The 18,105-nt window shown below is 43.3% G+C and overlaps 1 protein-coding gene across 1 annotated transcript in view; it reads left to right on the top strand.

The window, feature by feature from the left end:
- ednrbb (endothelin receptor type Bb) overlaps window positions 1–9,522 on the top strand; it is a gene marked incomplete at both ends in the record, with an annotated part of 14,951 nt that extends 5,429 nt beyond the window's left edge. Inside the window, 7 exons of the mRNA XM_079881786.1 lie at window positions 605–717; window positions 1,351–1,555; window positions 2,524–2,658; window positions 2,867–3,000; window positions 4,103–4,211; window positions 5,167–5,314; window positions 9,380–9,522. Of these exons, the coding sequence (XP_079737912.1) occupies window positions 605–717; window positions 1,351–1,555; window positions 2,524–2,658; window positions 2,867–3,000; window positions 4,103–4,211; window positions 5,167–5,314; window positions 9,380–9,522 (987 nt within the window). The remainder of the gene's footprint in view (window positions 1–604; window positions 718–1,350; window positions 1,556–2,523; window positions 2,659–2,866; window positions 3,001–4,102; window positions 4,212–5,166; window positions 5,315–9,379) is intronic.
- Window positions 9,523–18,105: the final 8,583 nt, after the last annotated feature.

Below are 18,105 nucleotides of genomic sequence, written 5' to 3'. Positions count from 1 at the left end.
ATCAGAGAAATGCAGAACCAGAATACTGTGCAAACCTCCAATAACTAAATATGTGAAATTAATCATACAATTTTATGCATTTAATGTCACTTTATTGACCAATGTACTTGCTTCTGACCTTTGATGATTCAATTAAACCATAAGCAAAAATAACTATTGATTTTTTTTGTTTTTTATTGGTATTACGTTGTGATCTGAAGTGTGTGAGAAGTGTGTGTGATGACCTGAAGTGTGTGTGTGATGATCTGAAGTGTGTTGATCTGAAGTGTGTGTGTGATGACCTGAAGTGTGTGTGTGATGATCTGAAGTGTGTGTGTGATGACCTGAAGTGTGTTGATCTGAAGTGTGTGTGTGTTGATCTGAAGTGTGTGTTGATCTGAAGTGTGTGTGTGATGATCTGAAGTGTGTGTGTGATGACCTGAAGTGTGTTGATCTGAAGTGTGTGTGTGTTGATCTGAAGTGTGTGTTGATCTGAAGTGTGTGAGTGATCTGAAGTGTGTGTGTGATGATCTGAAGTGTGTGAGATTTGTGTGTGATGACCTGAAGTGTGTGTGTGTTGATGTGAAGTGTGTGTTGATGTGAAGTGTGTGTGGTGTTTGTGCAGCTCCTGGCGGAGGATTGGCCGTTCGGTGTCCTGATCTGCAAACTCCTGCCGTTTATCCAGAAAGCCTCAGTGGGAATCACAGTCCTGAGCCTCTGCGCTCTGAGTATCGACCGGTGAGACTCTTACATCACACTCTAGTCACGTCAGCTTTATTTATACAGCGCTTTTTACAAATATACAGCAAAAATTGTTACATATTATTCCAATATAAAACAGTTGTTTCTTCAGTGTCACATGATCCTCCAAAAATCACTCTAATATGAGGATTTGATGATCAAGAAACATTTATGATTATTATAACATATAGGATTCTCTGATTAATAGATTTTTTTTAAAAAAAAAAGGAATCTTTTGTATAATTATAAATGTCTTTACTGTCACTTTTGATCAATTTAATGCATCTTTGATGAATAAAAGTATTGATTTCAGATTAAAATTACTAACCCCACACTTTTAAACAGAAATTGTAGTTAGTAATGCAATCTATCAATTACACCTTTTTTTTTAATTACTTTAACTTATTACCTAAAATTACCTAACTTGTTTATGACATAGATTTGAATAGGATTATTTTGTATCATATTCATATCAGAAAATATATATATTTTTAAACCAATGCATAAAAGAAGAAAATGCTAAAGAGTTTGATCAACACCATGAAGATCCTGCAGGGGTTTATTATCCGATCACACACACGGGTTTGTTGTAATCTGACCACTAAAGTAGAAGCGTTTGTCGTCCTGAAGGTACCGGATAGTCTCATCCAGGACTCGGACCAAAGCTCCGGGTTTTCCCAAGTGGATCGCAGTCCAGGTGTGTTTAATATGGGCGATCTCGACGTTCCTGGCCGTTCCGGAGGCCGTGGCGTTCGATCTGATGGCGATGGATTACCGAGGCGAGCGTCTGCGGATCTGCCTCCTCCATCCTCTGCAGTCCTCGGCCTTCATGCAGGTACACGGAGGCAAACTGCAGCAACACACTGGGGAAACGAGAAAATCCACTTCATAAACCCGACCGGAAGAGTTTCACACTGCTCTTTTCTCTAGAAAGATTATTTTGCGGTCAGAGATCAGAATAACCAAGCTCTGCATATTGTGCATTTCAACCCTCTGGTGCTCTTCGCTGTCGGTCAAAAATGACCGAATTTTATTTATTTATTTTTAAATGAAATGAATGTACTATATTTTAGTTTGAGAATGTTTTTTATTTAATATTTTGTATTTTTATGGGATTTTTTATACTAACGTATATTTAATCTGTATATATTTACTTTTTGAGCACAGACCTGAAAATAAATTTCCAACTTAAACTGTGGTAAATCTTGAACGCTTTAGAGCGACAGACTAAAGTTTCTCTTTTCAAAGACGACACTCGGCAGATTATTGCTGAAGTGAAAAAAGTTTAAAAAAGTGAACTGAAAAAAAGTAACAGAATTGTACACGTATTGTTATGAAAAATGCACAAAAATACTTTTCAAAATCACGTTTTACTCTAAAACTGCAAGAAAATCAAAGCCATAAATCTAAACAAGTCGTGTTTCAAATGTGAGGTTGATATCTCAGTAAATGATTGTTGTTCGGCTGCAGTACCAAACGCTTCCACTAGAGGAAACTCTCATTTTTGAGGAGCACAAGTGGGACTATTTTTTACAGGAACATTTAACCTGTTTCAATCATGTCCATGTTTTTTGTGTGTGTGTTCACACAGCAAGTGCCAAAACCTTTACCAAGTATCGTACTATTCCAATGAAGTAAAATATTCTTTAAAAAAAACGAAAGGTAAAATGTCTGGTCAGTATGGCGCAGGGCAGCAGAGGGTCAGTAATGCTGTGAGGAAGTGTTGATGTTAGAGAGTCTAACGATGTCGTGCTTCCTTCGAGACGATGTCGCGTTCCTGATGAACTCTGCTTGGTCTTGTAGTTTTATAAGGTGTCGAAGGACTGGTGGCTGTTCGGGCTCTATTTCCTGGTTCCGCTGACGTGCACCTCCATCTTCTACTCTCTGATGACCCGCAGGATCTTCAGCCGAAGCGTTCTGGACAAACACATGAAGCAGGTGTGTGTGTGTGTGTTTCCAGAGGTCATCTCAGTACATGCCTCTCAGTTTCTGTCACACCGGCACACGTGATATACGCATGTTCACGTGTTTGAACTTTACACGGAGATGATTACGGTATCGCTCTCAAAACTCGTTTTCGTGTTCTCGAGCTCCAGACACTGTTGTTGATCTTATAAGTGTGTGTGTGTGTGTGTGTGTGTGGCAGAGGCGCGAGGCGGCCCGGACCGTCTTCGGTCTGGTTCTGGTGTTCGCTGTGTGCTGGTTCCCTCTTCACCTCAGCAGGATCCTCAAGTTAACCATCTATGATGAGCACGACCCCAACAGATGCAGCTTACTGAGGTAACACTTATCATAACACACACACACACACACACACACACACACACACACAGGACACAGAGACTTGACTCTGAACTAATCAGTTCTTCTCTCACCCATTAACTTCGGTGTTTATTATGATTATTGTTACTATTATTTTTGCCACTGAGCGTGTTGTGTGTCATTATGCGATTGTCTTCATCAAAGTTACTTATGTCTTAAAGGGCACATATCATGAAGATCTGAGTTTCCCCGTGTGTCAGTGCTGTAATCGCTGCTTCTACCAACACAGAAAACATGAAAAGTGAAACTCAGTAACTTTCTTTTACTGATTTTTAATGTTATAAAATAATCCGATCAGATTTCGCTCTCCTTCTGACGTATGAAGAGGATCTTATTATAATATTCCCGGCCCTTAATCTGCACGTTTACACACACCAGCCGACATTTGGTTCCACACGCGCCAACAGAGACCAGTTCTAACGCACTGATGAAGATCCAGCAGAGCCTGAAGCTGTTCTGTGGTTGAGCACAGACGAGCACTGAACACTATTGACCAGAACATGTCTCCGCTGTCTTATAAAGACCTCAGGAACTGTGGACACTTGTGGAGAAGTTAAACATGATGATGAGATGATCAGTGTAACTCCACAACAACTACAGAAATGTCTCCACTAACATTCAGAAGCTCTTCCTGAGTCTCTCCGTAAGGCTGCACTCGCTACTGGTTATTCTGGGATTCTGGATGAGGGAGATTGGCCTGTTCTGTTATTGCCGGAGTTTCTGAAGCTCGTGTGAAGACTCCGCCCTCTTCTGAACGGAGGCGGAGCTAAAGCTCATTTGCATTTAAAGAGACACACACAAACGCTGTGTTTTTGCTCACATCCAAGAAAGGGCAAATTTGACAAGCTGTAATAAACGATCTGGTGTTTTGAGCTGAGATTTCACACACACATTCTGGAGACACCGTAGATTTATATCACATCTGGTGCAAGGGCTTAATATGACACCTTTAAAATGCTGCCTGTCAGTGTGTGTTTGGGACCATGGACATGCAGTGAACGCTCACTCTGTGTCTGTAGTGCATGTGATCATTATTTGTGACGCTGTGATGTTGTTTTAGCACTTTCCTCGTCCTGGACTACATCGGCCTCAACATGGCGTCGGTGAACTCCTGCATCAACCCCGTGGCTCTGTTCGCCGCCAGCAAACGCTTCAGGAACTACTTCAAAGTAAGATGTGCTCCTCACGTCAACATACAGTGAAACAGTGAAAATATGGGAAATATTACTCCAGTGTAAATCATCTGTTGTCTATGTGAATATACAGTAAAGTGTAATTTATTCCTGTGATCAAAGCTGAATGTTCAGCATCATTACTCCAGTCTTCAGTGTCACATGATCCTCCAGAAATCACTCTAATATGATGATCTGATGCTCAAGAAACATTTATGATTATTATCAGTGTTGAAAACTGTTCATATTTCAGTGGACAGTATTTATTTACATTTACATTTACATTTATGCATTTGGCAGACGCTTTTATCCAAAGCGACTTACATTGCATTATCCTATACATTTATACATAGGTATGTGCAATCCCCTGGGATCGAACCCACAACCTTGCGTTGTTAACGCAATGCTCTTACCACTGAGCTACAGAAAAACTAGGAAAACTATTTATGTGAAATAGAGTATTTTATAAACTGTAAATTGCTTTGTTGCTTTGGCAGTGAGACTGCATTAGTGAGAGGTGATCAGCGGCGTTCCCTGACAGAACATGATGCAGGAAAACGGAAAAAGAAAAGCAGAATTAATTAGCATGTTTATTGTCCTCGTCTGTGAAGCGATTAAAGAGCGTCGGACCTGTAGATTAGCCGAGGCGGGTTTACACACACACACTTTGTTTACAGCTGAATTATGAATAAGCGTCGCAGGAAACTGGATGTGACAGCAGGAGAACTGTGGATTCTCCCGGACGGAGAGAGTTTGAGTCTGACTTCACGTAAAGTGACCTTGTGCTCCACATCTGCATGATTCATGAATGACGGCTCATGCTAATCTGCTCATGCTAATCTGCTCATGCTAATCTGCTCCGGCGTGGCATTAGCATGTGTTTAGTGAGACAGAAGAGCGTTCGCTGTGATTCCTCCGTTCTGATGCTAATCGTGTTTAATCCCGACGACAGGCGTCTCTCGGCTTCTGTTCCTCCGGCCCGGAAGACAAGAGCAGTTTCCGGAGGTCAAAGGTCACGGATGCGCTCTCTGACACCAGTGGCTCCGGGAAACCGGACTCGGCCGACAGCGGGAGGAGCGGCTTTCTCAGCAACTTCACGTGTTGGAGGAGCTCAAAATAGCTTCAGATCTCTGTGTCACTTTTGTTTTTGTAAATACACGATTGTGTGTGTGTGCGTGTGTGTGTGTGTGTGTGTGTGTGTGTGTGTGTGTGTGTGTGTGTGTGTGTGTGCGCGTGTATGAGTGAGTGTGTGTCTGTGTGTGTGTGTGTGTGTCTGTCTGTTTGTGTGTGCGAGTGTGTGTGTGTGTGTGTGTGTGTGTGTGTGTGTGTGTGTGTGTGTGTGTGCGCGTGTATGAGTGAGTGTGTGTCTGTGTGTGTGTGTGTGTGTCTGTCTGTTTGTGTGTGCGAGTGTGTGTGTGTGTGTGTGTCTGTGTGTGTGTTTATGAGTGTGTGTGAGAGTGTGTGTCTGTCTGTTTGTGTGTGCGAGTGTGTGTGTGTGTGTGTCTGTGTGTGTGTTTATGAGTGTGTGTGAGAGTGTGTGTCTGTCTGTTTGTGTGTGCGAGTGTGTGTCTGTGTGTGTCTGTGTGTGTGTTTATGAGTGTGTGTGAGAGTGTGTCTGTCTGTTTGTGTGTGCGAGTGTGTGTGTGTGTGTGTGTGTGTGTGTCTGTCTGTTTGTGTGTGCGAGTGTGTGTGTGTGTGTGTCTGTGTGTGTGTTTATGAGTGTGTGTGAGAGCGTGTGTCTGTCTGTGTGTGCGAGTGTGTGTGTGTGTATGAGTGAGTGTGTGTGTGTGTGTGTGTGTGTGTGTGTGTCTGTGTGTGTGTTTATGAGTGTGTGTGCGTGCGTGTGTGTGTGAGTGTCTGTGTGTGTGTTTATGAGTGTGTGTGTGTGCATATTCACACTGTGTGTTGTAATACACTCATTTTGTACCAACTGTGATTATTACAGTAAAATGTTCTTATCAAATATTGAAGTGTTAATATTATCACAAACATTTGCCCACCAACATTCAATAAGAAAATGTATTACTTCTGTAATTGAAAGTGTGTGTAATATATAGTGTGATTAACAAATACATGTAGCAAACAATTATTGTATTATAATTCATTTAGATCCACTGTGCTAAAATAGTTTGATTAGATCAGGCTCTTCTGCTCTCCGCGATTATATGATCATAAATACAGTAAAACAGTGAAATATTATTATAATGTAAATCATCTGTTCTCTATGTGAATATATAGTAAAGTGTAATTTATTCCTGTGATCAAAGCTGAATGTTCAGCATCATTACTCCAGTCTTCAGTGTCACATGATCCTTCACAAATCACTCTAATATGAGGATCTGATGATCAAGAAACATTATTATTATTATCAGTGTTGAAAACTGTTCATATTTCTGTGGAAACTGTCATACTTTTTATTTTTCAGGATTCTTTGATGAATAGAAAGTTCAGCACTTATTTGACACGCAGTAAATCTTTTATAATAAAAGCCTTTGAGCAATTTAATGAGTCGTTGCTGAATAAAAGTAGATTATTAATGTCCTACCGCAAAAATAAATAAATAATCGAACTGATCCCAAACTTTTGAGTTGTTTTCAATTTTAATATCCTAATGTATGCACAATGTGTTCTTTCTCAGCTCTCTCTGTGTGTATGTGTGTGTGTGAGAGAGAGAGAGCATTTAAGTGTGTGTGTGTGTGTGTGTGTGTGTGAGAGAGAGAGAGAATTTAAGTGTGTGTGTGTGAGAGAGAGAGAGAATTTAAGTGTGTGTGTGTGTGAGAGAGAGAATTTAAGTGTGTGTGTGTGAGAGAGAGAGAGAATTTAAGTGTGTGTGTGTGTGTGTGTGTGAGAGAGAGAGAGAGAGAGAATTTAAGTGTGTGTGTGTGTGTGTGTGTGAGAGAGAGAGAGAGAATTTAAGTGTGTGTGTGTGTGTGAGAGAGAGAGAGAGAGAATTTAAGTGTGTGTGTGTGTGTGAGAGAGAGAGAGAATTTAAGTGTGTGTGTGTGTGTGTGTGTGTGTGTGTGTGAGACCCAGCAGACCGAGATCGTTTCCGGGTCAGAACTGAATCTTGAACTCATTTCACGAGACCAGCCGCTCAAACTGAGCTTTATTAATGTGTAGAAGACACTGACATCATCATCATCATCATCATCATCATCATCATCACATTAGCTGTTGGCAGGTGATCCGCTCGCGCACACACACACACACACTCCCTCGGGGTCTGTTGACTCAATCCCAGCCATTATATAAAGTGGTTTTTTCCTGCACAAATGAGGCGAAGCAGGTCATGAATCATCACTCAAACATCAGGTGTTCGTGGATAAACCCGCGTAATTGCCGGATTCCAATGCATAAATATATTATATACGCACAATCCGAATAATGAAGTCACATGTGCACTTCTGATGTCAATCACGTGACTGAAACTCTTCTGCGCTCATCCGTCACTCAACAGCAGAAACGCATCACTAAACTGGTGTATTTCCCTTCACACCGCCGAGTGACTGACTGATGACTCGCATATCTATAATGCATTTGTACATGTGTTGTGCATTGGGACACAGAGAGAGAGAGAGAGAGAGAGAGAGAGAGTCTGACAGAATGAGGCCAGGAATCGGGAAACTCTGTCATAAGCGCAAGACGAGCGGAGAGTGGAGTATCTCCTGTCTTTGACCCACATCTCTCTGATACCACCATCAGTTCGGCAAATACTGTCAGATCATCTGGCTCTGCTCTGCGTGTGAACGAGTGGAGGATGAGCGCGATCGGTGTGCGGAGAGATGCGCTGGTGATGGGATTGCTGCATGATGAGGAATAATAACAGGAGCATGAGGAATAATAACAGGAGCATGATGTGCATCTGCTGGATCGAGAAGCAGGACAGTAGGAGAGAGCGGGACAACCGAACACTTCTTTCTGTTTCAGTTTGTGTAAATCCACTTCCGCTTCAGAGTATTCCTTTTCTCCCACATGTCCAGTACAATTATGTGGTTTTGTTTCATTAATACAGTGTATACTTTTTTCTTGATTTACCCTGAAAGAGTGGAAGTGAAATGTGACAACATGCCCCACAGGTTCATTATAACGTGACCATATGACTGATTCAAATGTTATCTGATGTTATCTAAAATATTTCCACCTTAGAAACATTGCTAAGCTACGTAACATGCTATCAGTTTCTGATGCAGAAAAGTTAGTTCATGCATTCATGACCTCGAGACTAGATTACTGTAATGCTTTATTAGCTGGTTGTCCTGCATCCTCAATAAACAAGCTACAGTTAGTCCAAAATACCGCCGCTAGAGTTCTTACTAGATCAAGAAAATATGATCATATAACACCAATTTTATCATCACTACATTGGTTACCTATAAAGTTCCGTATTAATTACAAGGTATTGCTACTGACTTATAAAGCCCTAAACGGCTTAGCTCCAGTCTATTTAACGGATCTTCTATCGCCCTATAATCCATCGCGCTCTTTAAGGTCACTAAATTCAAGGCTTTTGGTCATACCTAGGATATCCAGATCCACCAAAGGAGGGAGAGCATTTTCACATTTAGCTCCAAAACTCTGGAATAGTCTTCCGGATACTGTTCGTTGCTCAGACTCGCTCTCCCAGTTTAAAACTAGATTAAAGACGCATCTCTTCAGCCAGGCATTCATATAATACTTTTAATCTTACAGTTAAATCCGACCTCTAGTTCATAAACGCCAGAGGAGAACTGGCCCCCGACTGAGCCCGGGTTCTCCCAAGGTTTTTTTTTTCTCCATTAGGTCCTGATGGAGTTTTTCGGTTCCTTGCCACTGTTGCCTTTGGCTTGCTCAGTTGGGGATATTTTGGGGATATTTGGGGAAATTTAATTTAATTTTATCAATCAATAAATTTCACTAGAAACAAACCTTGATGTATTATTTTAATTTAATACTGTGAAGCTGCTTTGATACAATCTGTATTGTGAAAAGCGCTATACAAATATACTTGACTTGACACTGGAAAACACAGCTATACTGCACAGTTCAACATAATAATAATGGCTGCTTTCTGATCATGGACTCTCAGTCTTTATCACCTTTTTCTCAAGGATTCTCAATAGAATTCATAAAAGTGTAGAGTAGAATATCACAGTTCAGTGTGAGTGAGTGTGAGTGATGGTGTGCAGCCGCTGAAGGTCAGGTGCAGCTGAGGCTGAATGCTGATGTCTCTGAGCTCCTGCCAGCGACACACTTTCCTCCTGTACAGGACGTGCTCATGATGTCACTTCCTCCTGCTGAACGTGGTCATGATGTCACTTCCTCCTGCTGAACGTGCTCATGATGTCACTTCCTCCTGCTGAACATGGTCATGATGTCACTTCCTCATCATGATGTCACTTCCTCCAGCTGAACGTGCTCATGATGTCACTTCCTCATCATGATGTCACTTCCTCCTGCTGAACGTGCTCATGATGTCACTTCCTCCAGCTGAACGTGCTCATGATGTCACTTCCTCATCATGATATCACTTCCTCATCAGGGGTGGTGGCGGCGCAATGGATAAGACACATGCCTTTGGTGTGAGAGACCCGGGTTCGAATCCACTGTGAGACACCAATGTGTCCCTGAGCAAGACACTTAACCCCTAGTTGCTCCAGAGGCGTGCGACCTCTGACATATATAGCAATTGTAAGTCGCTTTGGATAAAAGCGTCAGCTAAATGAATAAATGTAAAATGAATAAATGTCATCATGATGTCACTTCCTCCTTCTGAACGTGCTCATGATGTCACTTCCTCCTGCTGAATGTGCTCATGATGTCACTTCCTCCTGCTGAATGTGCTCATGATGTCACTTCCTCCTGCTGAATGTGCTCATGATGTCACTTCCTCCTGCTGGACGTGCTCATGATGTCACTTCCTAATCATGATGTCACTTCCTCCAGCTGAACGTGCTCATGATGTCACTTCCTCATCATGATGTCACTTCCTCCTGCTGAACGTGCTCATGATGTCACTTCCTCCAGCTGAACGTGCTCATGATGTCACTTCCTCATCATGATATCACTTCCTCATCATGATGTCACTTCCTCCTTCTGAACGTGCTCATGATGTCACTTCCTCCTGCTGAATGTGCTCATGATGTCACTTCCTCATCATGATGTCACTTCCTCATCATGATGTCACTTCCTCCTGCTGGACGTGCTCATGATGTCACTTCTTCCTGCTGGAGTATATATTATGTTATATTTTATAATAATAATAATATTTAATATGTAATTTTTTTTTTTTTTGTTATTTAAAGAGTGCGTTAGTAATGTGCGCCTATAGGCGGGTCCACAACACACACACTCTGCTTATTACACACACTCTGCTTATTACACACACACTCTGCTTATTACACACACAGGGACGCACAGCAACACACAAACATGCCAAATATTTAAAATAAAAGGATTACAATGTAAAAGATTATTATTGTGTGCATAAAGATATGGTGAATCCGGCTTGTCCCGTAGATGTTCTGCTTGCGCACTTTGACCTCGAGCACGAGCAGATCCGCTTGCGCTCTGGAGACGCGTTCGGTCTTTCCACTATCAAACTCCGTCATGTAAACAGCGAATCCGCCATGGAGCGCAACTGGCATTTAAAGGGAATGGGAGACGAGACTCTGATTGGTTTAACGCACGTAAATCCCAAAACACACTCATTACTCATTAAGAGAATAGAGACAACCCTTTTAGACCAGCGCCGGGAGCACCGACCATTTATCCCGTCGTTAAACTAGCAAAAGTGGATTCAGACACGGCCTAAGTGAACTTGTGCTTTAGATCATGAGCTTAGATCATTAGAACAGGGCCCTCAGTGTGAACAGTCTCAGTTTTAGTGACAACACACACTTTTTTATTTTGAAGGAAAAAATCATCGTCAACTAAAACTATGTGAAACACTTTTTAGAAATAATTAATTAAAATACATTTAAAATAAAATATAATTATTAGATTAAAAACCTTAAATTGAATGACAATTAGAAATGTCGCATTGGCAACTAACAGAAGTAAACTAAAATTCTAAGTAGTTTCTTTATTTTTTTTATTTAAATTAAAAAAAATGTTTTAAACTGAAATAAAAAATGTAAACTATTTAGAATGTTTTTTTTAAAAGAAATAAAAAAGACAAAAGCACAAAATTACTACAAATTGAAGTGAAAGTAAAATGAAAACTGAAACTATAGAAAATGAACGAACTGACATGTTTAATTAAATGACTTTAATAGCAATGCTTGAATAAAAAGATTAAGCTTGAGTTTACTGACCATTAGAAAGAAGAAACGACTTTTGTTCCGTATTCCTGGAAAGTGCAAAATATTTTTAATGCAGATTTGAAAAGGAATGACACTGAAATGAAAGAGTTTAATTGGGTCATCTCTGTCTCGGTGGTTCGGGGGTTAATTATACAGCGTAGAGTTAATTACTCAGTGTAGAGTTAATTAAACAGCAGGTCCTCTAGCTCTCTTTCGCTAAACGGCCGTTTGATACGAAGTGACAGGAGTCGTTTACAGTGTGTTTTATATAATGTGTGTGTGTGTGTGTGTGGGGGGGGGGGTGCTCACAAGTTATCAGAATCAAATCTGTCCTATAAATTAATTAGAAGTGTTCTGTATAATGATTTGCTGGAAATGAGATGGAAATGAGATGAAATATTCATAGAGTCTCCAGACGCGTCCATACGGCTGTTCAGAAGTGTTGGTCTGATGCCTCTGGCACGTGTGTGTGTGTGTGTGAGTGTGTGTGTGTGTGTGTGTGTGTGTGTGTGTGTGTGTGAGTGTGTGAGTGTGTGAGTGTGTGTGTGTGTGTGTGAGTGTGTGTGTGTGTGTGTGTGTGTGAGTGTGTGTGTGTGTGTGTGTGTGTGTGTGTGTGTGTGTGTGTGTGTGTGAGTGTGTGTGTGTGTGTGTGTGAGTGTGTGAGTGTGTGTGTGAGAGAGCCAGAGATAATGAGATTGGTGTAAGCCTGAAGTACAGAAGCTGCCTCGGGGATTGAGCGTCTGCTGTTGTTTGCGTTTAAAAACCCATTTTCTTCTTCTTCTTCTCCACAGACGTCCTCGGTCCTCCAGTGTCTCTCTCACGCGAGTGTGTGTGGAGTGTGTGTGGAGTGTGTGTGGAGACGCTGGATCTGAACGCTGCTGTTAGAATCATTCATGATTTTAAATATGTTATCCCCCCCCCCCCCAGCCGGACTGAGCCCCGCCCACAACATGTTTAGGTCGGGAAGTTCGGTCTGGACTTGATCCGTTGAGGAGCTGTCATGCCTGAACAAAAGCTGTTCGGACCAATCAGATTGTCAGGGCGGGCTTTATACAATGATGGACAGATGAGCAACGGGAACGTAATCATCCACGTCACCAACGAGCGCTTGGGTTGAACTCGTTTACAACAAAGATGGCTGCCGCTGGAGGATTGAGATTTCACACTTACAAATAAGTCAGATAGAATAAAAGCGTATGTGGGTGCTGACCGAGGAGAGGGCGGGATTGGTATTCCCAGAGTACTCCCTGTATTCCCGGCTGTGGAAGAACAGGCCGAGAGTGAGTGCAGGGATGCTGGAAACTGTCGAGGAGTGTCGGAGTTGACGGAGTGAGTGATATGCTTCCTCTCAGGATAGGGTAGTCATGGTAATTGTTTGATGACGAGTTGATTGGATTGATTATTTGTACGTGCTCCTCCCGAACTTTATGAAACATCATGAGTAGATCCGCCATCGCGTCTGTCATAGAAGATGTCGATCAAGGCATCTGTCGATCGGAAGCATGAATGAAGAACACGCGTCACTCACTCCGCTGCTCTGATTGGTTGTCGGTCTATGAACACGCGTCACTCACTCCGCTGCTCTGATTGGTTGTCGGTGTATCCAGTGCGGAGGCATTTCCTCCTGGTTCTCGGAGTATGGCGACGTCAGGCTATGATCTAACGCTGTTATATAGTATTTGATCAGTAAAGTTGTTAATTAAAGCTAAACTCTTACAAATAGTTGTTGGTAATAAAAAGTAGGTATTATATATGCACTATATTCCCAAAACTTTTGGATGTCTGGGTTTACATGCACATGAACTTTAATGACATCCCATTCCTGATCCGTAGGGTTTAATACGGGCTCTTTACTGCTATAACAGCTTCAGCTCTTCTGGGAAGGCTTTCCTCGTTTATGGGAATGTTTGACCAGGTCCGGCTCTGATGTTGGAGGAGAAGCTCTCAGTCTCGCTCTACTTCCTCCCAAAGCTGTTCTATCGGGATGAGCTCAGGACTCCAGTTCCTCCACACCAGACTCCTCATCCGTGTGTTTATGGTCCTGCTCTGTGCACTGGAGCGCAGTCATGCTGGAACAGGAACATCCCCAGACTCTTCACACAAAGTTGGAGCATTAACCTGTCTCAAATATCTTGGTTTACTGAAGCATTAAGAGTTCCTTTCCCTGGAACTAAGAGGAAGAGTCATGAAGAACAACCCCCCCCCCCCCTCTCCCCCAAACAACCCCACACCATCACCCCCCCTCCCCCAAACAACACCCCCCCTCTCCACCAAACATCCCCACACCATCACCCCCCCTCTCCACCAAACAACCCCACACCATCACCCCCCCCCCAAACAACACCCCCCCTCTCCACCAAACAACCCCACACCATCACCCCCCCTCCCCCAAACAACCCCGCACCATCACCACCAAACAACCCCACACCATCACCCCCCCTCCCCCAAACAACCCCACACCATCACCCCCCCTCCCCCAAACAACCCCGCACCATCACCACCAAACAACCCCGCACCATCACCACCAAACAACCCCACACCATCACCCCCCCTCCCCCAAACAACCCCACACCATCACCCCCCCTCCCCCAAACAACCCCGCACCATCACCACCAAACAACCCCACACCATCACCCCCCCCTCCCCCAAACAACCCCGCACCATCACCACCAAACAACCCCACACCATCACCACCAAACAACCCCACACCATCACCACCAAACAACCCCACACCATCACCCCCCCTCCCCCAAACAACCCCACACCATCACCCCCCCTCCCCCAAACAACCCCGCACCATCACCACCAAACAACCCCACACCATCACCACCAAACAACCCCACACCATCACCCCCACCAAACAACCCCACACCATCACCCCCCCAAACAACCCCACACCATCACCCCCCCCCAAACAACCCCACACCATCACCCCCCCACCAAACAACCCCACACCATCACCCCCCCACCAAACAACCCCACACCATCACCCCCCACCAAACAACCCCGCACCACCCCCCCCACCAAACAACCCCGCACCATCACCACCAAACAACCCCACACCATCACCCCCCCCCAAACAACCCCACACCATCACCCCCCCACCAAACAACCCCACACCATCACCCCCCACCAAACAACCCCGCACCACCCCCCCCACCAAACAACCCCGCACCATCACCACCAAACAACCCCACACCATCACCCCCCCCCAAACAACCCCACACCATCACCCCCCCACCAAACAACCCCACACCATCACCCCCCACCAAACAACCCCGCACCACCCCCCCCACCAAACAACCCCACACCATCACCCCCCCCAAACAACCCCACACCATCACCCCCCCACCAAACAACCCCACACCATCACCCCCCCACCATCACCCCCCACCAAACAACCCCGCACCACCCCCCCCCACCAAACAACCCCGCACCATCACCACCAAACAACCCCACACCATCACCCCCCCCAAACAACCCCACACCATCACCCCCCCACCAAACAACCCCACACCATCACCCCCCACCAAACAACCCCACACCATCACCCCCCCACCAAACAACCCCACACCATCACCCCCCCACCAAACAACCCCACACCATCACCCCCCCAAACAACCCCGCACCATCACCACCAAACAACCCCACACCATCACCCCCCCACCAAACAACCCCACACCATCACCCCCCACCAAACAACCCCACACTATCACCCCCCCACCAAACAACCCCACACCATCCCCCCCTCCTCCAAACAACCCCACATCATCACCCCCAAACAACCCCACACCACCCCCCCCCCCTACCCCAAACAACCCCACACCATTTTTCCAGGAAGAGTAAAAGATGTTCACATGAAATGTGTGTATCTGCTAAACGTGAACACTTTCAGGAGTCCTCAAGGGTAATGATGATCTCAGTGCTGATGAATATGAATATGAATATATAAAGCCACTCAAGTCCATTTCTGATTTTATGTAGGCTTTTACTAAAGCAGAGTTTGTCATAATAAGTGAGATGCCATAACATCTAAACACGCTGGAAATGCACATCATAAATATGCTTGAGCGAGTATCTAGAGCGTAATGTTATTAATAAGCAGGAGGTAGCCAGCTTTCTCCAAAAAAAGTGATTAAAATGAACATCCATTGAGCGGGATTCACGATGCTTCAGGTTAATGGACTTGCCGTCGGGCAGAAAGGACTGGGATAAACCTTGAAACAGCAGGACAGACTGCGCCAGCATGCAAAGATGGCAGCGCTCAGCCAACCATGAGATTAAAAGCATTAAACCTGAGCACCACATCATAGCTTTCATAAATTAGCAAACCAAAAAATCTGCGTCCTGACGCTGTACTGTACAGCCAGATGCGCATTCGAGAGGCTTCGTGTGTGTGTGTGTGTGTGTGTGTGTGTGTGTGTGTGTGTGTGTCCTTCACACTGATAATGCAGGAAACAAACTGAGGAATAAAGTGAAATTAAGTCCATTAAGGGCGGCGAAAACATTTGCCATATCGATTGTTAAAGATCCGATCTTATAATAATTCAGTATCCTGTCGGCTCAGTGTAGTTCAGCTTAATGTTAATACTTTTCAGTATTTCTTTGATTTTTAACATCATACAGCCTCTAAATGACCAACGTTTGGTATTTCGTTCTGGAAACGTCCACTTCGTGTCTTTCTGCTGGGAAATCTTTAAGAATAACTTTAATATTGTTAGTAAACTGAGGTTTACTTGATTATCATTTATTATAAAAATCATGAGTATCACATATTTTGAGGAAGGTTTCTTTGTTCATCTCTCAATCATCATTGTATTGCATTATATGTGTTAAAACTACAGAGCTTTGATCAGAAAACTAAGCATTTAAATATCATCTTACTATAAGACACATTACTGGCAGATATTAATATGCAGTTTATGTCATATACTGCTGTAAAGATCTCATTGATTTAGATTACAAGCATCAGAATTTCATATAAATATCAGCATTTGCATCATATTGCATGTTTTTGCCCAGTTGCTCACTATATCAGACTATATGAGCCATAGAAACCTGATGAATTTTTTTGTTCAATACACTGGAAAAAAATATTTTCTTCTGACCATTATTTTATAGAGTACATTTCTAAAGTTTGGGTTCAGTTAGATTTTTTATTTTGAAAAAAATAAATAAACTTTTATTCATTAAAGACGCATTAAATTGATCAAAAGTGACAGTAAAGACATTTATAATGTTACAAAAGATTCTATTTCAGATAAATGCTGTTATTTTGAACTTTCTGTTCATCAAAGAATCCTGAAAAATAAACTCTATGACGATTTCCACAAAAAAATATTTTCAACACTGATAATAATCATAAATGTTTCTCGAGCATCAAATCCTCATATTAGAGTGATTTCTGGAGGATCATGTGACACTGAAGACTGGAGTAATGATGCTGAACATTCAGCTTTGATCACAGGAATAAGTGTGTGTGTGTGTGAGTGTGTGTGTGAGAGTGTGTGTGTGTGAGAGAGTGTGTGTGTGAGAGAGAGAGAGAGTGTGTGTGTGTGTGTGTGTGTGTGTGTGTGTGTGTGTGTGTGTGTGTGAGAGAGAGAGTGTGGTGAGACAGTGTGTGTGTGAGTGTGTGTGTGTGTGTGTGTGTGTGAGAGAGTGTGTGTGAGTGTGTGTGTGTGTGTGTGTGTGTGTGAGGCTCGTGACCCGGGACAGATCTGCTGGTTGGAGGACGAGAGGAGGCTGGTGTTTTATTGGCTCTTCTGCTTCGCTGTTGCGGTGGACCTGCTGTTTCTGTTTACCAGAGTGGAGAAGGAAGGATCTTTCCCTGGGATATTCATCATGTGAGAATCTGAGATTACTCTGAGATTATTTTTCCCACCACATATGGTGTTAGATGTTATTCTATGTGTGGATCCGCGAGGAGACGCTAATGCAGAACGCTGTGAGGAACTGGAAAGCTCTGTATCACAGCTCGACTTCACCAATCTCAGACAGACAGTTTACATGCATTAAAGTTCAGCTCAGATTGTAATAGACTGGCCTGAAACAAGAGGAGAAATTAATATGAATCAATTTTAAGCCAATAGTTTTGCTTCCAAACCTTAACGTGTTTCTTAACCCTCTGGTGCTCTTCACGTGTCGGTCAAAAATGATCGAAAATACTTTTTTTGTTTAAATGAAATTAATTTACTATATTTTAAGGGCCCTATACACACCGGGACGAATATCGGCGCGCGTTATTCCCCAGCGTTATTCCCCAGCGTTTTTTGTGTTCACACCCAAGCGATTTTCGCTGACGATGAGCCGAGTGAACATGCAAATTCATTCCCTGACATTAGATGGCGCTTAATGTAAAACAGAAACCACTCCATAACAGTTCTCTTTTATCAAGATTTGTGTAGTCGCTGTCGTGTTTGTCATATAGTTCTTTATGTTCCGACACCAACGAGACCAGCAGCTCTACACTCATCTTGCCTTGCATCTTCCTCGTCTTATTTCTCCCCGGCAGTGTAGACGCTACTCGGCGTATATCTTCTTCGCCGTTACGTATGTGTGCTCGGCAAGACCGTTTTGTGTGTTAGCGCCCCCAAGTTGTGTTTTACTGTAAC

This window comes from Squalius cephalus (genome assembly GCF_949319135.1).
Source record: "Squalius cephalus genome assembly, chromosome: 9".
In the NCBI taxonomy this organism is placed as follows: Eukaryota; Metazoa; Chordata; class Actinopteri; order Cypriniformes; family Leuciscidae; genus Squalius; species Squalius cephalus.
Note: the sequence above shows the minus strand (reverse complement) of the source record. Positions and strands in the feature narration are given on the sequence as shown.